The sequence below is a fragment of the Haliaeetus leucocephalus genome, unplaced genomic scaffold (assembly GCF_000737465.1).
Source record: "Haliaeetus leucocephalus isolate CR32 unplaced genomic scaffold, Haliaeetus_leucocephalus-4.0 Scaffold751, whole genome shotgun sequence".
NCBI lineage: Eukaryota > Metazoa > Chordata > Aves > Accipitriformes > Accipitridae > Haliaeetus > Haliaeetus leucocephalus.
Window position 1 is genome coordinate 5877270 of NW_010973187.1, and position 24750 is coordinate 5902019.

General features: G+C 38.9%; 1 protein-coding gene across 2 annotated transcripts; it reads right to left on the minus strand.

The window, feature by feature from the left end:
• Nucleotides 1-709: 709 nt before the first annotated feature.
• PUS7 (pseudouridylate synthase 7 (putative)) lies at nt 710-21257 on the minus strand. 2 transcript variants are annotated; one of them, XM_010580894.1, is made up of 15 exons: nt 20893-21257; nt 18948-19032; nt 18725-18826; nt 17670-17814; nt 13236-13347; nt 11239-11316; nt 9405-9533; nt 9042-9167; nt 8683-8744; nt 8101-8261; nt 7094-7220; nt 6257-6358; nt 3033-3162; nt 1825-1916; nt 710-1094 (listed from the first exon to the last, which is right to left on the minus strand). In XM_010580894.1, exons 1-15 carry the CDS (start codon nt 21255-21257, stop codon nt 958-960), a joined length of 1953 nt encoding a protein of 650 aa, XP_010579196.1. In that variant the 3' UTR covers nt 710-957. The 2 variants fall into 2 exon arrangements, with proteins under 2 accessions (XP_010579196.1, XP_010579195.1); XM_010580893.1 differs by having other exon boundaries at nt 18936-19032.
• Nucleotides 21258-24750: the final 3493 nt, after the last annotated feature.

A 24750-nucleotide genomic window follows, 5' to 3' on the forward strand; every position in this document is an offset into this window, starting at 1 on the left:
GCGCCGGCTGCCCTCCGCCGGCAGCGCGCATGCGCGAGGCGCCCGGCTAGGCCGGCGCCGGAATTGGTTCCCGCCCGATCAGGAGGCGCCGCCCCTTGGTGCTGCTCCTCGCCTGAGGTACCTGACGGCGGCGCCAAGGGCCTCGCAGCCCGCGCGGCCTGCAGCAGCGGTGACCGGCTCCTTTGTACGCGGTTTTAAGCAACGCACGCTTTTTATGTCCTGAAAATGCAACCTCTTTTTAGAACAGCGTTGTAGTATTTTGTTTTCTACCAGAAGCCGGGCTCAGCCCCTGCCGGCAACGGACAGATGAGATGTGTGAAGGAAGTCGTTGACTTGATACACGCTTTGCCTTTTAGGTTCATTTATTTTCGGTACCTGTTCTTTGGTACAGGTATTAGTAACGCTGGAAAATACGCACAAGTATTTTCTCCATGAAAAGACCAACTAATTAAAACAGCTGTGCATCTACAGAGCACGTAAAAAGCCTTGCTAGCAGAGTCCTCCACCGCATCGGTGCAAATGCTACCAGCAAAAACTCCTGCGACATAAATGTTCATTGATACATCAGTTTTGCTGTAACTCATTTTCCTAAGCTGTGATTTAATGTATTTGAAGAGACTTCAAGGTGTGCTGAACTCATGAAAACATTCAGTGCTTGCCAAAAAAAAAAAAAAAAGCAAGCTAAACATTCCTCCACCTCCAAAACCATTATAAGCCTGTTTCTTAAAGATGCACCCATGTTACAGCTCAAGTAACTCATTCATTAAAAAGCACCAGTCACTAAGTTCTATAATACAGCCATCATCTTGCAAATGACTACTGAAGTTAAATGCTAGCACTAATAAAAACTTAAAAAAATACAAATCTCTTACTACCAATCTTTAAAGATTTGTACAGAACATGTAAATAGGAAAACACTTTATATATGTTAAAATCTAAGTCTTTTTTGCAGTTTACTCAGCGTAACCAGGTAGTATTCAGTTGTGTCTGGTTTTTTATGCTTGTGTCCATTTTCAAAACTTCTCGAATCGCCATGGTAGCATAAGTGGATGGGGGAAGGGAGAACTCCATCTTTAGTGCCCTGAATTTACCATCTATCATAAGGGGTAAGAGGAGACACAAAATAAGAAAAAGTTGTTAAGCGCATAAGTAATGCTTATTCTGGATGCCATCTAAACTCAACTAAAATTTCCCATGACCAACCCCCCCAACCCATAAAGCAAAGCAACCGCCACCACCATACTCCAATTTTACAATCCACTGCAAAATTTCATAAAACAACTTCTCTAACATTTTTCTCTCAGCAGGAGGTGGTGTTTGGGGGGCCTTCTTCCTTTTAAAAGCAAAATATACTTTTGTTCTTTCAAAACTGAATTCCTAGCCTCTCTTTACTTTTTCTGGAAAGCAGTGTCAAAAGACATTGTGACCAGAGTTACATAAAAAAATCTCTATTGAATTCCGTTAAGTATTTGAGTTGTCTCTTGTGTTTAGCGCAAATAATACATGCTTAAGCATATAGACAATTTGTGGCTTAATTTCACCTTCATGCATTTCACAGACATTTATTTCTAAGCGTTTACACAATTTTACAGATGCTTCTAAGAAAATGTAACAGTCAATACAGACTGCTGGAAGAAGTGCTTCCACTCTTGAGAAATAAGGGTACTTATTTAGACACCTAACTTTGGATATCTTTAATACCATTGCTTAACAGTCTAGGTAAATTAAAGCTCTTCCTTAAAAGAGCTTTCAATATGTAGCAGTTCAAAGCAACAGCCAGATCAAACTTCTATTTTGCAAACATCAGCAGAAAAATCAACTTACCTGTAGGAAGAACTGGTAATGGTTTTCCTTCCAGCTTATCCAAATCCGTAGTAAATAACGGGATTCTGGGATCATCATATGCAACAACCTCCCTTTGTAACATACATAAGATTTTAAAATTATTTTTAAAATAATTTAGAATAAAAATTGTCATTTATTGTTTTATATAAATTTATATTTGTTATAATAATATTTATTATTATAATTTGGCAGTTACAACTGAAATGAAATTTATTTTCTAATAAAATAAGGTAAGGCAGCATTTACGGTGCAATAACTGGTAAAGCTTTCTGTACAAGACTTGTCTGTTTGATGAAGATTATAAAAAAAAACAAACTAGTGAGAACTTTCTATGCACAACTCATCTGCTTTCCCTCTCAGGCTGTCAGGATTTCCAGCTATACAAGAAGTATAGTTTATGAAATTATGGGAAGAATGGTGTCAACTCTAAGAATACTTGGGCAGGGGGGCGGGGGAAGCTTTCATTTTTAAGAAAGCCATATAAACTTCTTTGAAAGGGCTTAAATACATATTCTACTCTTTCTGCCATTCATTTAACAGAAATTCTGTATGTAATGATGAGGCTGAAAAAGTAATGGGAAGTAGATAAGCTTTAAACATCAGCACTAATTAAAATAAAGTGTTAACATTTGTTTCTTTTGTCTCGCTCCTAAACCCACTATATTTTTTTCCTATGCATCAGTGATCAAGTCTTTCTGCACATTTGTACAGTCACCTGTTTAAAAGGTATTTATTGAGTTGCCCTATGACAACTAGGTTGTATCTCTAACAACAGTGATTTAGTAGGTTTAAGTGATACAAATCTTTGATTGACAGACAGATAATTGGAAACCAAGTTTCTCACAGCAAGACTACAAAAAACCCTGTTTTGAATATTATCTATCATGGTTTCAACATAAATAATCATCTATGAAGTGTTCAGGCAAGCCCTTGAAAGGAGTCCAACAACTAGATAGATGTCTTGACACTCATGCATCACAGAACCAGACAACCAAGGAAGAAATAAGGCTAAGGTTCAACTTCGACTACATAAAAAACACGAGGGAAATGCACAGAGGTTCCTCCCTATCTATGCTTCAGTCTACATGTATGTCCCGCGGGTCAATCTAGTGGTTCTTGTACTTAGTCATCCCACATATACTCAATGTTGTCAATTCAAGTGTAATTTCCTTTATTCTCCTACTTACCAGTTGACATTCTGAGGTCGAATGATAATCTTTCTGTAGGCTCCAGAAAGTGAATAATCTCTGATTTTATGCCTCATGTTGTTGATATCAAGATTGTCAGCTACTAGCATTTCCTTGTAGGCCTCACCAACTGCAAGAGAGGAAAATATTTAACATGAGAGGCTGATTGAAACAGCCCGTTTTCATGGATCATTCCTTCCCTTATATTTAGTAGTTTCAGCATATATGGGGTAAATGTTACACAAGTTTAAAATTACTTACTGCAAATCTTATTACCTACATTGTTTGCTTCCACAACCTGATTAGTAGAGGCCAGTAACCAAGAAATAATCTTAGCAAATCAAAATCTCAGCTAAAAACAAAATTTACAAAATATTTTATTGACATCTCATACATGCTTTCCAATTATCTAAACTTCACAAGACTAGTCTCAGGTATACAGAGAAAAAAAAAAAAAAATAAAAGGGACCAGAGTACCCATTGTTCTCTTTGAAACAACAGCAGAGTGAAATGAGTTAAGAGCGCCCTCTGAAGAAATTAGCCAGTAGGGACCTTTAAGTACACTGCCAACAGAAGGAGTAATTCTGTAAGTCTTGTATCCTTAAGTAAGGGCTTGTGCATGCGTACCTGGGGAAGACAGGGAAGACAATGGAAATGCAAGAATATACTGCAGCTAAAATGTTGTCTGGTGCCTTTCATCTGCACTGCAATTGCCAGCATTACTTCATGCAGTTGGGAATTTTAAACAGGAATAAGTTAGGCTTACTGTGGGCAAACCCCAGTATAAATATATTGAATGTAACAAATTGCAGCTTTTCTTTCCAATCTTTTAACTCAGTGTGGTTCAGAGCCACAGCTCATCACAAAGACCTTTACCTTCCAAGTGTCTCAGAGGTGGGTGATAAATGGGATCCTAGCTCTGGGACTTAGCTCTGACAGGCAGACAGTCTCAAGTGACTTGACTGGTCTTTTAAGGACAACTAAGTACAAGAGCAGTTCAACCCAATATTGAGGAAAACAAGCATACGTATTGGGAGTCTGGTTTGGCTATGTAGGGAACTCATGACTAAGCTCATATATAAGGACACATACAGTAGGTGAAAGCTAGGGCCAGCTACGAAGAAGGATTATACAAACATTGTCCAGGCACGTAGGGATGGTGTTCAGAAAGCCAAAGCTCAGCTGGAGTTGAAATCAGCAACAGACATCAAGAGCAACAGAGTTAAGCTGCAACATCAGGAATGAAAGAATACAACAAGGAAAATGTTGGCCTGCTGCTAAACGGGGCAGCTGGTCTAGAGACAGACATAAGGCTGATGGTCTCAGTGACTCCTTTGCCTCAGTCTTGACCACCAAGCTCTCCCAGGCCTCTGTTCCTAGAGGCAAGGTTCAGGAAAGAGAGGGACTACCAGTACTGGAAGAAGATACAGGCTGAAAGAGCTGGCTCACATCATGGTAAAGCTTTTCTCTATCATCTCTGAAAGATCGTGTTGATCTGGGGAGGTCCCAGGCGACTGCAGAAAACCAAGTGTTGCAATCACCTTCAGAAAGGGCAAGAAGTATGATCTAGGGCATTACAGACCAGTCAGACTCACTTTGGTCCCTAGGAAAAATAATGGAGCTAATCCTCTTGGAACATGTTTCTGGGCACACAATGAGAATAGTGGTGAGCATGGTTTTACCAAAGAGAGAAAAAGGAAAAGAAAAACCAAAAAACCCACCAACCTTACTGCCTTCTATGATGAAATTATTACACCTGTAGATGAGGGGAGAGCAGTGACTGTTGCCTACCTTGCCTTTAGCATGGCTGTTGACATGTTCCCACAGCATCCTTGTATCCAAGATTAGAAGATTACAGTGGGTGGACTGCTAGATGGGTAAAGAACTGTCTGGCTGATCATCTCAAAGGATAGTCACTACTGGTTTGAGCTCTACCTAGAAGCTTGTTACAAGCAGAGTTCCTCAAGGAACTGGGATGTGTCCTGTTACCTTTATCAGCATACATGGAGGAGGAGCTGGAATTCCCCCCAACAAGTTTGTGAACAAATCAAGCTGGGGTGGCAGTCGATACACTCAAGGCAGGACTGCCATTCAGAGGGACTTAGGCAGGCTAGAGGAATGGGCCAAGAGAAACCTCATGAAATTCAGCAAGGACAAAGTCCTGTACCTGAGAATGATTAACTCCTTGCAATGGTCCAGGCTAGGGAGCAACTCTGCCGACAGTCCCCTGGGACTCCCAGTGGAAAGAAGACTTAACAGAGTGCTCTGGCAGCAACAAAAGCTAATATCATCAGGAGCTTAGCCAGTAGCTACACAAAGAAAAACAATTACTGCCCTTTACTGGGCACTAATGAGACTGCACTTAGAATAGTGCGCCCAGTACAAAGTAGATGCTGATGAACTTGAATGAGTCCAATGGAGGACAACCTCAATGGCCAGGGGTTGTAGCCCATGTGCTGTAAGGAGAGTCCAAGAGAACTGGGCTTCTTTAGCTTAGAGAAGAGAAGACTTAGAGACTATTTGTTCTTGAAAGTTTCAGACAAAGCCCTGAGCAAGCTGGCCCAAATAGGGCACTGACCTTGCTTTGACCAAAAGGTTGGACCAAAGGGCCTCGTGAGGTCCTTTCCAACTGAAATGTTTCTACAACTCTATCCCTTAATAGTAACATCATGCTCCATGCAATTAATTATAGATCACTCAACCTATTCCATTAAAAACAATTTAGAACCGAGACACTGTATAAACAGGAGATGAAAGATATGCTTTTTAAAATATTTTTTTTAAACTTTCATGTTGGTTAATATTTAATTAAACAGATCTGTTTCTTTTTGCTAACTTCCAAGCGTTTGCTTGGGTTACAAATTCTAGAAGTTTGGTTTGTTTTCTAATTTAAAAATCAAATGCATACACTTTTCAATTAACATTTCACCATTTTTTTCCATTTGTGCTGAGATAAATAATTTTGCCTCAGTAAAAAATGTCTTTCTTTGGAAAAGCTACGAGCTAAAAAGAAATATGAAACAGACTGATGTTAAGTGAAACAAGTTACAACTGTAGACCATTATTATCAAAATGGAAGAGGCTGACAGTAATGTATCAGATCTGAAATAGTGTATTGTTTTAATGGTCACCAAGGTTCCGTAGATCTAATCTTCCTTTTAAGAACGATCTTAAAGCAGACTTACATTTTCAGAGTAAGTACATAAGTTAACAGTCAGACTTACTTTTGTGCTTTGGATAAATAACATCAAATCCAGGTAACGGCATCACTACATCATGGATAGTGTAGTTATCAACATCTCCTTCTTCGATATGAACAGCTGTGGCTACAATCAGGACAGAAAAATGAAGAGTTGCCAGTATGGATGTCTGTGACAGTTAACATTAGCTAAATTTAAAATGAACCATTTGATTGAAACAAAGCCTACTTTGAGAGGGATAACTACAGTGTTTTATCTCCCTTAATAGACAACATTTCCAAGAAAAGAAGTAACAGTCTTCAAGGCTGTCACAGTTACCGGCAGAATCACAGCCTGGTTTCCAGTGACTTTTTAAAGTTGAATGAAATAAGGACTGCTAGATGAATAATCCCCTTACCAGGCATACATGAAGGAGAAATACTGCGGATATTCTCACCCCAGGGAAATGCCAGAGCAAATCCAAGTGAAGAAAGTTTTAACTGAGTGGAGCTTCTGCTTTACAAGACACTAACGCAAACAAAAACTTTTGTGGTTAAAACATTCATAACATCCTTCCGTAGTTCTCCATAGCTCAACTAGGTTTGAATTCATTCTTGAGAACAATCAGTCCTTCATTGTCTCTCTTCCCTATCCAGCTATCTGGGAAAACAAGCAAACCAACAGCTCATGGACATGTAATACCTAACTTACAATTCCTTGCAAAATTTGACTAAAACTGGCCAATGGATTCAGAAATCACTGGACCAAAATGGGTGAGAGGGAAAAAGAAAATATGTACGCAGTATCACATAAACAGATATGTGCCTTGTTTTCCTAGGAATTTGAACTATACAGCAAAACTTTTTGTTTGTCTGATTTTACCTCCTTTAAGTGTGAGATCTCCTGGTACAGCTCTAAGCCCGTATTCTTCTATTCTCTTGCTCACCATATTATTCCACACATAACTCTGGTAGCTATGAATATACATTAAACGATTATTTCTTGGTATCTAGAGGTAAAGAAAAAAAAAGAAGTGAAACATCAGAAAGATGTATTTTTAGTTTTTTTTCTCAATCATAACCAAAACGGCATATATTTGAAATGTTACTTTCTCCAGCAACAAGAGTAACACAATTTCTTCATATACAGATTTGATTTTTGTTCATTATTTGGGAAAAAGGTATGTGAAGAAATAATGCTTTTATACATTTGAAATCCACACAAAAAAAACCCCTGTACTTAAATTCAGGAAAAAAAAAAAAAAAAAAGCTTTTTTTTAATTCAACAGCTCATCAAACACCTGGGGCTATTACAAAACACTGAATTCATACTCAACCTCCTGAAATCGTAAATAAACTTTGCAGATGTGAAACCACAGTGTTACTCTAATTATCTTCTTCATAAACAAGAAATTATTCCTCAGCTCCTACAATGGGCCAGTAGTTTGCTGGTGATGAGGTATTTTTTCCAAAGACTTGATCTTGATTACAGTACTCGAAAATGACAGTGAATCCACCATCTCTATGCCAAGCTGATTCAATAGCACACTATCAGTTTGATTTATACTTTTAAAGAAACAGAAGAACTCTGATACTGAACCTTTGCACAATTCTCAGATCTGTATTATACATGGTTACTAAGTATAACTGTATTGCTTCCAACATACCAGAGTTTGTTGTATAAATTAGAAAGCTTATTACGCATACATTAATTACAGATGTCATCAGTTACCATGCAGCAGTACTTCAAGCAAAAAGACAGGATAAATGTAAAGATTTTACACTTAACCTTCTATTCATCAAGCATCTATGAGTCTATTTCAAATTCATCATGATACCATCAAAACAATGTTTATTCAAGTAAATACCCCACAGCACTTTTACACTCACTATGCCAAATGCAGAGATTATGTTCTTCATTCCATACTTTAAGAGTCCACGTAGAAGCTGTCCTTCCACGCACCTTTTTACGGGTAGTTTCTTGAGGGCTGCTGCTGGATCTTTAGTCTTTGCCCATTCTTCTCTGCATTTTACCAAGTATCCCTTTTCAGCTAGAACAAGGATGTAAAACAAAAATATTTTAACTACACACCAAAACAGCATCCATCTCACCTTTTGTTAAAACAATTGAAAAATTAAAGTTTCAGTCACAGTAATTACACAGATTAACAGAATCACAGAATAGTTGAGGCTGGAAGGCTTCACATGAAATCTGAGCAGACTCTGTGTGTAAGTATTCAGGTCCCTTTTCACCCCCAATGCAAGAAACTGCACAGCAAGGAAAGAGAAGCAGAGAGTCTGAAGATTACTTCTCCATTGCTAAACTGGCTGAAGTTTAGCATGTGCAAAGCTGTCCTCACAAACGTCCATTCAAATTAAAAGAATCAAAATCTAAAAGTGTTTTTCCTGAACATAAGAGTTCTTGGAAGAGGAGAGGCAAAAACACTTGATGTATCATTTTTCAGTCCTTACCTCCTGGTCGTGGTTTTAATATCAAATCCATTACTTCATTCCAATTGTTCTGTAGAATAGCTCTAAGATTCAAACAGTAAAGTTTATTAAGAACTGACTACATATATTTTAAGGAGATTTAGCCAACTTATGCAAAAAAAGAAGTATTAGTGTTTAGATTTATGGAATATTAAAAGTAGTGGTATTATGCAAGATATGTGCTGAAGCAAGTTCAGATACAAGTTCTTTCTTAAGTCTAAAATTAAAACTGGCACATGCAATATGCCAGAAAAACATTCCCCAAAATACATGAGAACTTATAAAGAGATAAAAATAAAATCTAAAAAAAAAAAAAAAAAAAAAAAGAAAACAACACGTACCTGCCAATTTGATATGTAGGAACAGCTGTGGTTCCAAATCTTTGCATTCCATAGTAATTAATGAATCCAATTTCCCTGAGAGAGTGCATTGCTTGCTCTATCTGGTCATCAGTTCCTGTTATGTTTCTAGTATTAAAAAAAAAAAAAGAGTTACAGACAGCTTAAGGGCTTACTCTATTTTGTGATCCCCATAATACTAAAGCTCAACATCAACATTATATAGCACTTATCAAATTCAATGGACTCCTGTCAATAGAAGGACTTTTCTTTTTTGTAACACAAGATGCACTGATATCCCTTAACTATTTAAAGAGAAAAAAAAAAATTCTAATAGAACTGTCCAAATACATACTAACATACTACCTGAGAACAACAGTGAAATGGTTCCCTTGCAGTTCTCCTAATTTCAGTGGATGGTTCTTGTAACTGAAATTTCCTAATTTGAAGTTCATCAAACATTTATTCAAATGAGCAAGTCTTTGTGCAGTGATTCTAAAAAGAAACAGACAACAGTGACCAAACCTATGCCTAGAAAAACACAGTTAAACAAATATAGAAATGCCATCATTTCAAAACAAAAAGCAGCAAGTCCAGTTTCCCCCATTTTCTATTGTTGCCTTTTTGAAGTATTTTAATGAAATACCTAAAATAAAAGAACAGGTAATTCTTAAGGCTACTTATACAAGAGAAAATGTATACTGTGACAAAGACTGTTAGTACTGTCTTTTCAGATCTATGTTACAGTATGCACTCAATAAAAAGTATGTTGCAATATTAATGTATTCTGTACCCCACAAGCTGAACTCTGCTTTATTTGAGTAAGGACACAATGGATACACTCCAGTAAGCAGTCATAACCACGGACTTAAGTAATTAGCCACTGTGTAAGCTTACTGCAGATGAAGAAATATGAAATCCAGTCTGTCACTGGTATCTGTCATTTTTGTTGCTAGTACTTTTGGAAGCATACCCTGTTCTTTGCATCACTGAACTGCTCTTTGACACTTCCACTAAAATTTATACCAGGATAGACAAGTTTACCAACTAGCATGGACAGCACACCCAGCTCAGACCGGGCTGATAAACGGTAATGTCTCCTCTCCTGCGCCATCCTTCTCCAAGGCTGCGCAGGAGGGTCGGGTACTGTGGCACTACTGAACAGACACCACAAATCAGTACTCTCCTCTGCAGGCAATGCTTACAAAACACTGAAGTTCTTGGACACAACATTAAATGTGATCATGTTAAAAGCAAAGGAACAGCACCTGAGATGGCTACACCACAAGTTTGGTTAATTGTCATCACTTTGCAAACTTGCCTTGCAGCAACAACAATCTGGGGCTTCTCACAATTCATAAATCAGTAATTCCTTTTATGTGTGCCAACGTATGCACATGCAAACCACTGGGAGGAAAAATATGAACAGTTAAGTAGTGAATGCCCCCCTTTTAACAAGGATTTGATCAAATTTCTGGCTCTCAAACCTTGGAATTCCTCACCTGAGGAGTGTGGTTTTCAAAGAGTTGTAAACAGTAGTCCAGGCAGAATATTCCAGCTAGCTAAACAGATATTGTAATATATGACTGCGAGGCATCCATCATTCTCGGTTATGGATGTAACACTAATTTCAAGTGCCCAGAAACCACATAATTATCTTGGAATATGAGGAAAATAAAATTTATTTTCTCTTAGTAGATGACTTATGAGAGTAGGTTAAGGCAGGAAAAATTCCTCATAAATTTTTGCCTCTTCTGGCTACTCACAGATGAGCAAAGACAGTGGTTAGCCTTCTCTGGAGCTGTTCAGAGTGTTCAGTGAGAAAGAAAATAGGATTCCAGCTGGAGGAAGGGGGAAACAAAAGTCAGGAAGGAAATAGGACATAATTTTCACTGTGTCATTCTGTTTTTCTGCTGTTGCATGGGAGCCATGCAAAGTAAGAGCACGTAGGCAATTTGGCCCACTGCTTCAGCCAAATACATGTATCCAGCCTATGACTCGGAGCACCACTGACTGAAAATACTAGCAATCACCACGGAATAAAAAAGGATTATAGCATCTTCATTAATACACGTGCTTTACAAGATCAGGACCTGAATCTGCCATTTGTATCACATGCATACTGAGTCTTCAAGGTATTTAGCAAGATATTCAAGCTATCATGGTACGAGTGCAAATACTCCAGTGTACTTTCACTTACCTAAGAACAGCGATCTCTTGAACTGTTATAGCCCTTTTATCTTTAGTTCCCATGTAGGAAAATATGTTTGGCTTCACTCTTAAATGCAACAGTAACAGATATTATGTATATTAAAATAGCCACAGATCGAACATAATTTTCACTATAATTACCTAGAATTATTAATCATCAGTATTAAAAATAGAAAATATACATATATTCCCCAGAACTGGCTACAATTTGACGTGTGACATTTTCTAATCTCATCTATAAGTACATAAAACACAGAAAAAAATATACGTAGACAGATTCGCTTTTGCCACAACTGTGCTTTCAGAATATAAGCTTTGAAGTACTTCTTTATATACATCCACTCAATGCACAAACATGCAGCCACCACTAATTCCACTAAAAAAAAACAAAACACAAACATGTTCATTTCTTCCTTAAACTTCAAATAACATGTCTGTTTGAATACCATGCACACACATTATGTGAGAATATGAGAAGTTAATTTAAAATTTGATGTATTTCTTTCCTTGAGTGGAAAATTTCCTTTCCTTTTTCCACTTTGTACTTTACAGCCTGTGTTACACAGGGAATATTTTCAGTTATTCCAGCTATGGGCACCAGGGGGTAGGCAGGATTGCCATTACATAAATTCTTCCACCAAACTATGCTCCTACCATTCTGTTCTCAAATACAAATACTAGTAGTATACTGGTTAAGAGCCTAGATTACAAACATTTATTTTTGGACAGGAAGGGCGAAGGGAAAAGAAGGGAAGTAGCGAAGTTTCCCTATAAGAAGTAGATCACTGAATTGACCCAATTTTAAAGCAGTCCTTCCCCTGCAATTCACTGTGTTCACATCACGCCTTTGGCAAATCTTTTTGTTGCTGCACTTGATGGGGTGAAAGGAACTAAGACTGTGTTGCCATGGAGAAATTAATACATGGAACAACAGTTTATCAACTGTAACCGCTTAGGAACTGATCAGCATATTATCACAACAATATCTGACAGGTTCATAACATACTTGCATATATTCACACACTGGGAAAAAAATGGCTTTTAATTCAGGTTACGCACATTAAGGCTTTGAGCTGCCAAGCCTTTCTCACATCAGCCAACTTCAATTGTGGACCTTTTTCCATTGAAGTAGTAGAGTACAGTCTTTTAAATTTCTTGGGATCATTCTGTTCCATTCTCACCTCCTTCCAAAACTTACAAGTTTCAAATTTGATATTCTAAAATAACTTTTTTTTTTTTTTAACACTGTTAAACACTGGCTACAAATTAGGCAATAGTAATAATTTGTGTTGCTCTTACACAATTCTGAAGCATAACATTCACAGTAACATGAAATATACAGGGTTTTAACCCCAGCCAACAACTAAGGACCACGCAGCCGCTCCCTCACTCCCCATCCACCCAGTGGGATGGGGGAGAGAATTGGGAGAGAAAAAAAAAAAAAAAGTAAAACTTGTGGGTTGAGATAAAGACAGTTTAATAGGATAGAAAGGAAGAAAATAATAATGATAATATTAATAATGACAATAAAAATAAACAAATTGGAATAGACAAAACAAGTGATGCACAATGCAACTGCTCACCACTCACTGACTGATGCCCAGTTAGTTCCCAAGCAGCGATCTGTCCCCACCCCCCCAGCCCCCACTCCCCCCAGTTTAGACACTGGGCATGACATCACATGGTCTGGAATACCCCGTTGGCCAGTTTGGATCAGCTGTCCTGGCTGTGCCCCCTCCCAACTTCTTGTGCCCCTCCAGCTTTCTCGCTGCCTGGGCATGAGAAGCTGAAAAATCCTTGACTTTAGACTAAACACTACTTAGCAACAACTGAAAACCTCAGTGTGTTATCAACATTCTTCTCATACTAAATCCAAAACACAACACTATACCAGCTACTAGGAAGAAAATTAACTCCATCCTAGCTGAAACCAGGACAAGGGGGAGGACTGCATGCTATCCAGGCTGGCAGAAACAACAGCCTTACCTTAAAAATTTGGATAGGACATTAATGGCATCCATAGTATCCTTGTTCTCCTTGTACAGTACAAAGTGGCAGTAGCTTCCCCTAGATTTTGGCCAAGAGTGTTTTCTTGGATCTTTAAAAAAGAAAGGTGAAAATTTGTAAAGTGTCAATTAGTATCTTTGCCATTGCAGCTACATTTAAAACAAATGTGCAAGAGTCAATTTCTGCTAATTTCCAACTGCTTTAAAAAAAAAAAAAAAAGAAAGAAAAGAAAAAAGCTGCAAAGCACATTGAAAAAGACCTTCTCCCCTTCCACTGGGCTGTATGCTTTTCTTTAATCAATTCTGTCACCTAGAAAATCCTGAATGAAATGGTGACAGTTCCTTCGTCACGAAATTATTAAAAATATACGCTAATCATTTAACTGCCATATTGCCTGACTGAATTTCTCAAAAACATTATAATTACACTGACTTTCAACAATAAAAGCCACTCCACATTTCATCTAGGGCCTTCTATAATTAACAGATGAGGACCATTGGAGGCCTGTTTGTGGGAAGACTACGATTACTACTTATAGTACTAACATATTCTTTACTTCTGTAGGATTTTTTGTGTGTCATGCAAAAGCATGGGTCGTATCTCTACAAAAGACTAAAAAAAAATATACTCTTAAGAAATTACTTTAAGGCAATTTTTTTTTTAAATCCTGTGGAAGAGAGAAATCTGGCATAATAGAGACATTAACAAGTAATTCGAGCCAGATACTGTGCAGTGTTTAGGGAAGGCCAGAGGGCGAAATAACTTCAGCAGACTTACAACTGATTTACAATTCGGTGTTTTCTGGAGAGGGAAGAAAACTGTCAATGTATTTGTCAAGCTTTTGTTGCACACAAAAGCCTCCAGAGATAAAACTTTCCTTTTACAATCATCCACTGTTGATGGCATTACTGGGAAGGCGGACTGATTCTACACAGGTTTAGCAATCAATTTTGAGGTGCTTTGTTTACCAACTCCTGTTTTGTAAGAAGAAAACTAAGGATTTGGTTTTGTTTTAAATCAGAAGTCCGTTATCTCTTGGTAGCCACCAAGCAGACATTCCTGATTTTGTACAAAAAGGGCTTAAGTGTCTTTCGTTAACAGCAAAAGCTAACTGAAAAAAGCCAGTCCTGTTCCAGTATATAAACACCAATGCAGGAAAGAAGTTCTTGGGAAATTTTGCTCTTTTTGCTCCTGTTAGTTTAATAAAGCCAGATAGCCCACACAGCCAGTGAATATGTTTAATTGTCAGGAAACTTTCTGGTAAAAGATAATTCTTGCTTTTTTGAGAAGCTGCCATCCATACACACACTTCTGCAAAAACAGTTTTGGATGCTACAGTATAAAATACTATACACATAGTTTTTAATCACTTAAAAATTATTGCAACACTTGCCTTGTACCATCAGTTAATAAGCAAAGCCCCCCCCATGGAGTTTCCTAGGGCCTAAACTGAGCAGCATGGTCCAAAGCCTGTTAAGAGACCTCATGCTCCCGCTGGTCTCCCTTCTTAGCCACCACTGCTCTTAAACACAGTCAAGGAAACACTGCATTCAGCTTGAAGAGCAAGGTCCTTCATTAAGAACTTGGTAATTAGAAGGGAAGAGAGGAAGACAGAGCGTGATTCACAAGGAAAGTCTTCTCCAGCTGGAATTGTTCTTTAAATTTAATCCATCTTACACGCAGTCATTTCAACACCCTTCAAAAAGTGAGCCCTAATCTGGGCTAGACTAAAAGGACCCTATAGATACTATACCTATCAATGGGCTCCTCATGCTTTGGGCATCACAGCCACATGCCTATCCACCACACTGCCCGTCATGCTGTGTACTGGGAGGCTGCAGTTACAGTCCCGATATTTAACCATTCCTCAACCACTACTTCAAAGTATTCAACTGGGTAGATGGACCAGAAGGACAGTTTGCACTCCCTATTGCTATGTTTCAGAGTTGTTACATTTTTGACAGTGAAATCATATTTCTAAGCCCTTTTTCCAAACCTTTTGCTGCAGCTTGAGGGCTGGAAGCTCTTTTTTAATATTGGAATGTATGATATATACTTTTAAGGTTGTATAAATACAGATAGTAGTGTCTGAAATACAATGCTGAAGGGCAAAGGCTCAGCTTAATGAAGTCAATGGAAAATTTACCATGGATGTCAAACAGTATTGTCAAAACTGGTAACTCACGTCACTTATTACTGGCAGACGTTCTCTGCACTGAATGACTACTGCCTGTACTGCACTAGGAAAAAGAGGTAGCACAAGCCCAATTTTTGGCTGTTGCAGGGAATTTTAAGCATAACTTATCGTGTCTGTGTGTGTTAATGAATTAATTGTTACTAGTTTGGCCAGTCTTGTTGCTATTTAGGAGGTCATAATGGTTGGCATTTCATTTTGTTAGCATGAAATGTCAACATCTCTTACCTGTTGCAGTTCTGACCTCTGTCCCAATGCATAGCATAAAGAGCACAAGAGAGTAGCATTTAATTTTTAGACTGTCAAAGGGTTTTTAGAGGTGAACATGCAGGTTTATGGTTATGGGATTGTTTATGCTTTAGGGAGCATCCAACAGTTAGGTGGTGGATGACAGCAATTTAGACAGTTATGCAATGGAATCGTGCAGAGGCAAACAGTGAACATATGGAAAGCTTCAATCGGAGATGCAACAAACTTCATTTGTGGACAATGATGAAACAGTTTACTGACAATTTAGTAAGGCAGTATTTTAAGTATTTTGGGTGTAAACTTACTATAGACACAGAGCAGCTTCTAATTTTAAATTTTAGGCAAAGGATGTTTGGTAGCCTTTTACATTATCAACAAAAGTAATCGGGTATCTCAGCTAATCTTCGAATATTCTACACTTCTGAAATGTTTCTTGCCTGGGGAACCCACTCAGGACTAAGATGCATTAGTGGCTATATAAACACAAAAGATAAATATAATCCTGACTAAAAAGAACTTGCACTCTTAAATCCTACATTCATAAGCATTTACACACACTCACTGAAACTGCACACATCTCCACCAACATGCACAGGTGTTTGTACCATCACAGCTTAGGAATCCAAGTTTGAATGGATGATGCTTCTCTGCATCACAAGATGGTGCTTCAGATAATGTTTTAATCCTAGAGACACATCACTAAATTCTTTTCAGCGTATTTCCAATACTTATTCTTTTATACAGTATCTCTTAAATCAGATTGGTCAGCTCAATAACAATCACTTCACTGTAACAATGGTTAAAGAATAGAAGCAGCAGAAGGAAAAGGTGGAGGTAAAACCAGTACGAACCAACAGAGAACAAAACTGTCTGAGGAGAATTTGGTGCTGGTAAGTATACATACTCCATGCAAAAAGCATGCAAACATACAAATTTTCTAAACATGGTTAAACAAGATACATAAACATATTATAATTGTACCAATTAAAGTAAAACATATTTGCTTAGAACAAGCCTTAAAAAATAGTAACTAAATTGAATGTGGATATGGTGTTATTTCCAATTTTAAATTATCTCCTTAACCTTTCCCCATCTCCTTCATCTTCAAAATGAAAGGGCTAGGTTTACATACTGTCACTTGTCGTAGGTTGAAGTGACATAGGAATGCAATCAGTTTAAATAAAACATTAATACCTTGCGTTAAACGTGCAACATTCTGCATGTAGACAATCCTCTCAATAGCAACAAATTTGTAGTAACATTAAAAGATGTAGAACACATGAATTTATCGCCAGTAACCAAAACAGTATTTGGCAAGGTTAAGGTGGATAACACTTCATTTTGAAAATCCTTCATTACTTTGATTATTCCAAAATAGTAACTGTGATTTATAATGAATAAAGACAATTTTCTGCAAATGTAATTAGCCCTGGCAGCAGAAGTAGCCTTAAAGATCATGGTAAATATATTATGTTCATAAAAAAATATAACTCTGAGAAAACAAATAGGTGCTTGTCTTTATTCACGTCATTGAGAATTTTGTAACGGATTTTCAAGATAGTCAAGATTACAGTGACTGACAGTGTAATGTATGCATTTCAACTACAACCTCTTACTTCCACAATGCACTCTTACACGTCCAGGTAAGTTCATGAAAGCTAAGCTCCAATACTGAAAATAAAGCCCCTATTTTGCTTATTCCCACTGAAATAGCAAAAAATCCTCTCACTTCTAACATGGTTTTATTTGACGAATGATTTGGAAAGAAAAACAAGTAGAAATTTAAACTTGAGACACTCCTTCTGTTCCTAGTCATTTTAGATGCACAGCATCAGTTTCAAAGAGGAAAAAGCAAAGGCAGATTACATTACGAAGTACACTCCACCCACTTGACGTATTTACTAACGATTTTTGGTTTGGGGATAATTTTAGCATTTACTTTACCCAACTGCTCTGATACTGAAACTCACTTGCCAGTGCTTTTTTCCCAGCAGCATGATAAGCAATAATGTATTTTTTTCCATCTCGATCTTCTGTTTTAGTCTCCAGTCCAGGAAACAAGGACTTCACAGCCTGATGGATAACTGTTCTTTTTTCTTTGGTGTCTTCAATTACCTGTGTTAATACACACACATGTAGAAACCACATAAAGTAATACAAAATGGGAGGGATTCTCTCAGAGTTAAACTTTGCATGCTTAAAGAAAACCTACCAAATCACACTAACTGAATAGGTGTACTTTTAAAAGTCCGGCCTACTTATTAAAATTAGTTTGAAAAATAATAAACAACTCTGCTACAACCCCCAGCCTCAATATTCACAAAAGAAAATTCTCAAGATTTATTCCCTTCTTCTGTGCTTAATAAAATTCCCTCTTCTAATGAAAACTCTGGCAAAATAAAGTTTTTCTATATGCAATAAATAAAAAAAAAGGCTAGATAAGATTATTTAATGTGTGAATGCATATTTGAAAATACCAAATTTAATCCCACTCATCTCTGTGTCCCAAGTTTAGCTCAACAGTTATTCTTCAAGTATATGGAATATTTGGATGTTTAAAAATACAGAGTTTGCATTTCATTTTGTACCTTCTTATTTTGCTTGTTACAGAAGAGCATATTTATCTTCTTTTCTATTAAATCACTGAACAGTGACCTTGAAATAGTCTTTCATCAGGACGGATGTTTTATTTAATCCTTCTTATATAATTATTCTATAAAATACTACTAGACAAAAAACAAAAATACTGCAAGAAAATTTTAATGCCACAGAAATTAAGACATGTATTTGAGTTCATGTGTACAGTCCCACCGAAATCAAAACGATAACTCATGTGCATGAATTTGAGTGTATCTGTAAGGCTTCACAGAATTAAACCCTAAAGTGGAAACATTTCAGTTATTACCTGTTGCATCATGTTCAAACTGCTCTTATACCTTAGATGCATTAGAAAGTACATCACGTACCTTCCACTCACTCACTCTCTCATCCCACCCCACCCCTTCATATAATTTATTAATTTTACCTCTATGGCCACACTCGTTTCCTTATTCTTAAGAAGCTGGAGCTCCTCTAAACGCTGCTTGTCTTCATCTGACAAAACTGTAAATGTTTCTTCTGATGGGTCCTAACACATATTTGGGGGTGGAAAAACAAACATTCAATAACCCTCACAGAACATCTTTCAGCCTTTTAATGTTTTTGCTTAAGGAGCATAGCCATTACCAAATCTTTACCTCAAAATTTACCTCATCATCCACTGGAACAGAAAAGTCATCTAAATGGCTCACACGTCCATCTTTGCCTATTTCATGGACAACAAAGTCTGAATATCTGATAGGAAGAAACATGCATTAAATTTGTAATAAAAAAAATAAAAATCCCACATCACATAAAGTCCTTTCCCAAGAAGCTTTTTGTTAGCAGAATTCACTCAAGAATTCCAAATTCACATAATTCAATTCACATAAAAGAAAATTCAACCATGAGAAAGCTGTACCTATTCCCATCCCTCAGAAGGATACCATGAGAACGCAGAAGGTCTGGCATATCTAAACACAGCAGACTTCTTTGCAGATAACCAAACACCTGCTGTAGTTATTCTGAGTCATTTTCTCACTAGCTTGCAGAGATCAGTAATGCATATCCTTAATACCAGTCATTACTAGCAATTAAGACTCTACCGCACTGCTACAATGTGAACACACATGCATTAATTCTGTCACTTCAAGTAAGCTATAGAATAAAGTGCATGTTAGCCAACCTAAGGAAAGCAGGACAAATTCAGCTGTGTAACATGCATTCAATTGTAAAGAACATCTTTCAAATAAACAGTTGCTCTGCATACTCTATGACAGCAACAAAGAATTTGACTGTGACATTTTCAATCAAGTCACTATGTCCAATAACAAAAACGCCCTGACTTTAACAGTCTATGTTGCAACGGCTAAATGATTTTTAAGTAGCATTTGCTTGTAAAGGAAAAAAAGAAAAAGAAAAACAATCTTAGTCTATGAATGTTGAAAGACAAATAAAACTTCACCATGGGAATGTTTCTACTGCATCTCCCCCAAGCCCCCGTTTGCCATACCTTGGTGCAGCCATACATCATATTGGTAGAATTCCTTCCTCAGGAGTGTTATGTGTCCTCTCTCCTATTATCTGTAGCTGTCTAGACATGCTAGTGACTGGTACCATAAAAACGCCAGAACTAAATTAATGATAGGTATTATAAACTAGGATCAAAGAAAAACCATGAGCCAACGAATGTTTCTACCATCCAGCTACCTTTGGTCTCCTTGGTTCAAAACTGGCTGATTTCCCAGAAGGAGGTTCAGCACAGACTGTGTTCCCCAGTGAAGGATTATGCTAGCTGCTTAATGCTGCATATAAAGATTAAGTACATATATAATATGTACATATCACTTTATTATGTAAAATGATCTATATATGAAGCCAGTATTTAAAAACAGGGACTTCTTGGTGTGTAAACAAAGCACCCTTAACTGCTTTGCTAAGTCAGGGCAACAATGATTCTCACTTCAGTGAGTTTTTGTATTTGCATTCTGTTTTATTCAAAGAGGTTATTTAATTTAAAAAAAACTGGAAGTTTCATTAAAAAAAGCTACTAAAACCCAAACACCTTATTAAGTATATAATGTAAAATTTCACACCGAGTTATAAAATTCCTTCTTATGTTTTGTAAATGACACTACAACTGACCAGACTATAATTTAAAGCCTAACAGACCATCTGACAATACACGTGTTTAAAGACATTAGCACAAAAAAAGGCAGAGAAAAACCAAAGAGCGATGGTTTCAACATCGTTCTGCAGTGCCTCCTGTATCAGCACTGAACGGTGGTACAAAAGGTGGGCATACTGCATAAGGTTTTATGCTGTATGCTACTGCCAGAGAGCAAGAGAAATAGCAAAGGTCAGTGTAATCATGTGTTTCTATCCATACACAGCTTCCTTTTTCAGAGCTCCATTTGACAGGAAAGAAGGGGGAAAAAAAAATTTAGAAAAGTCCCAAATTAAACCTTTCTTTCAGTCTCAGCACTAGGAGAAGAAAGTGATGAACCTCCCAAGAGGCCGCACATAATCCAGTTGCATCCTGTGACTCATAAAAGGAAAACAGAGAACAGCTGCTTAACACAAGGAATTAACATACATAACAAGACAAAAAGTTACCTCTCTTTTAAGATTCCAGAAAACCCTTTATGAGAGCTAACAAATTTAGTTATGCCAACGTCACTTTCTGTCAGTCCATGCTTCATCATGTCTGCAAAGCTCTCTGGATCTCCATCTTCATCACTGTCCTCTAGTTCCTCATCTTCCTGCTCCTCACTTTCCTCATTGGGGATTATTTCATTTTTCGTGTCCTCAAGCAGAGATTTGTCAGGTTGTCCTGTTACAGTCTCAACGCTCTGCCCAGAGTCGTTCCCTGTCTCAGACTTCTCTGAGATCTTCTGTCTTTTAATTTCATCTGCATTAGTCACATCATCCTCAGAGTGAGGACGTTTCAAGGATACACTATTCATTTCTACAGTTTCCATGTTTAAGGCACAGTGTAGGACAGAAAGCCCTGAGGAGCAAGAAGAATGGCTTATTTCCTGTCTGTTAAGAGCAATATCAATACATAGTCTCTTCACTCCAAGGACTCTGCACCCTGCAACAGTTCAGGAAAACCACATAACTTTCTGCATTTTTAAGTTAAACATCAAGTAAAGAATTTGTACAGCTAGAAACAATATGTACTTGGGAAGAGAGAAGGGAGATGTTACGGGGACTTATACCCACCCAAGGCAGCATGCATGTTAGGCTACGGAAGAGCAGGATTCAATACTACACTGACCATTTACCACCATTGTCACTCTTGCCAACTCTTACCACAGCTGCACCCAGCCCTGTGCACACAGGCTCTGCTGTCAACAGCAATTTAGTGCCTATGAAACTTTTTGCTCCCAAGCCTTCTGTTAAACATCACTACTCTCGATTATTCCTTGTTCTACCAAGATTCCACCTTGCAAGGATTGAGAGAGGATGGCTTGGTTGCCCCAAACCTGAAATCTCATCTCTTCTAACATACACAATCCCACACGGAAGTCAAGGTGGCAGCATTTCAGACCAAAAGGTAAGAGGGATGAGATAACAAAAATCGTTGAATGAGTGGGGCAAACAAAACAACAAAGAAGTGAAATGATCTCCAAGAAGAACATGACTACTCACGCTGGTGGACCAGAGCTCTGACTCTTCCCTGGCAACTTGAGCTGCCACCTTTGCATCAGCAGAACTAGTACCTTCAGATCTGAAAAACAGAGGAAAACTAACTCTTTGAGGAAATTTTAGGCAAAAAAACCCAACTATGAAAACATGTATGAATGTGATCATTACAGAAACCAGCCGCCTCTGAACCCAGGTATCAGTAGTTACATAGGAGCAGACACTACTCAGACAGACAAGTTAATAAGAAATAGAATTGTAAAAGTGTTACCAACGTAGTGACGTAACACAATATTGCTATTTAGCACACTACAGCAGAGAAGTTTGGGTTTATTTCTACATTTGTGAAAGGAGACCCGAGTTCCTATAATTAGGCAACGACAGGACCTTTCTCCCAGCATCACCCAAGTGGCACACGGGTGTGTTGGGGATAAACCGCAGGTTTTGGTAGCGGGTGACTGCATGGGAGGAGGTCATCAACTGCCCTGTGATGGTCATGGCCAGTTCTAGCTGGCTCTGTAATGGACAAAACCCACTGCCTGCCAAAACTCCAACTCATCAGATGAGCACACAGTGCCTCTGCTCCCACTTATTTAAGAAAGGGGGGAGCTGCCGGTGGCAGAAAGCACAACGGGAAGCACAAGAGGAGGTGTGTGACAGCATGCTAAAAAAGACACAGCGGGAGGCATGGGGAAGGGGGCACTGCTGGGGACGCAGCTGGAGATGCACTCGTGGAAGGAGGCTCTCCACACCAGAGCAGGGACACCCCTGAGAGGACTGCAGCCTCTGAAGGTGCCCACAGTGGGGCAGGCACACCCTTGAGGGGACTGTGGCCCATGGAGGGGCCCACGTGGGAGCAGAAGAAATGAGGAAGAAGGAGCAGCAGAAAGAAACCTCCATGCACCAACCCCAGGCTCCTGCACCAGCGCTGCCTCACCCCAGGGACAGGGTGGAACCTGTGGGGACAACCAGGGGAGGGGAGGTGTCTGGAGTGAAGGGCAGGGAGAGGAAAGGAGTCTTCCCCAAGTGTTTGTTTCACTGGTTGTCTTCTTTGTATGTCACTAGCCAAATCAGTAATTAAAAGTTTATGTTAACTGGCAATAAATCAAATTAAATTCCCCGAGTCAAGACAGTTTTGCCCACAACAACAGGCAAGTTTCTGAATTAATAGGATTGAACTGCTACTAAGAAATTAATTTAGGCACAGAGCGGTATTTGAGAGCTACACGCATCATCCTGTATTATCTCTCCAGTCACTAGATAGCATATTCTATTTAATTTTAAAGGGTAGGTTTTTAAAGGAAGACTCATTACTAACTCGATAATCATCACTTGCTGGGTTGTTAACTAACTGTTACTAATTAGCTGTTAGCCACTGCTGATTTCATTCCCTGGACATTCCATTGTAGGTCACAAACTTAGGGTGAAGAGGCAGGAACAACTGTTTTAGAAACACCTGAAATGTTTGGCTCAAATGAAGAACTGAAAATGGACACTAGAAAAAAGAATGGACAAAAGGGAAATAAGGAGAAACTTATAAAAAAGTGTATATGATGCCTGAAGAGAGGAGTGACAAAACACATGCAGAAGAAAGCGGAACAATCAGCAAATCAATGTACCTTCAAGCAGGAAGCACCAATTTCAGTTTGTGAAATACCTTGTTAATAAAAACAAGGTACATAAAATCCTTCTTTAAAAATAAGAAAAAAATTGTACCCAAGAGAAGCGATTCACCAGCATTTCCAGATTCTTCTCCTATGTTCCCAAATTTATGGAGCCTGGGTTATAAAGCACTGATGTGGAAAAGGCTTCTAGATGGCTTATGTCTTTGCATGGCAAATAAAACACCACTTGGCACACTGAAATCCTCTGAGACACCTGCCAAAGGAGGTAACAAGACAAATCTCACGTTTCTAAAATAAAATTATACCTAGTTATTGAACAATACAAACTGTTTGAAGAATTCAACATTGGCCACAAATACCCCAAAGCTATCAGATACGGCCTATGCTCACAGCAGAGGAATGACTCACATACAACAAAGTACTATCCTGCGCCAAATGGTGGCCATCATCTGGGAAAATTTCTGCAGGATAATTACTTGAAGGAGCAAGTTGAAGTGAGCGGGGCACACACTCTGTCACTTGTGCAGACTGCTAGTGAGAGGCACCTATTATTTTTTGACAGCTGCTCAACCATCTCGGTCCTTTTCCTAGCAAACAGGTGTTTCCATAAAAGCCAGAATTTGCATTAACAGCAACTCCGCAGCAATTTCAACAGAAACCATGTTTCAGCTGAGACTGAATTTACTACTACAAATAAAGGGCTTGATTCTCCCCAGCAAGAAACGCTGAGCGATTATTTCTGGTGTGGTTCCTGTCAGGCGGACACACAAGCTGGGGGACCGGGGGGGGGGGCTACGGGGTACCTCCCACTTAATAAATAAAAGAGCAGGAGGACGCCCGCGCTGGGTGCGAAGCCGGTTTCTCACGAGACGAGGCAGATCGGATGGAAAGGCGACCGAGGAGGGAGGAGGGCGCGACGATACAGCAGCGCCCGAAAGCAACCCCTGCAGGCGGGGGCGGGGGGCGGCGGGGAACCCGCCCGGGTGCGGGAAGCGTCTGTCTCCCCGCCGTGGGGGCTGGGGAGCCAGCAGAGGCTCGGCACCTCCGCCGCGACGTCGCGCAGGGGGAGCGGGGCGGGCAGCCGCAGCAGGCGGAGGGACGGGCCGAAGAGCGGCGGCGGGTCCCGCGGCCGGGCGCTGCCAGCCCCGAGGCTGCCGGGGCAGGGCGAGAACGAGGGAAGGGGCTGGGGCAGGCGGGAGGA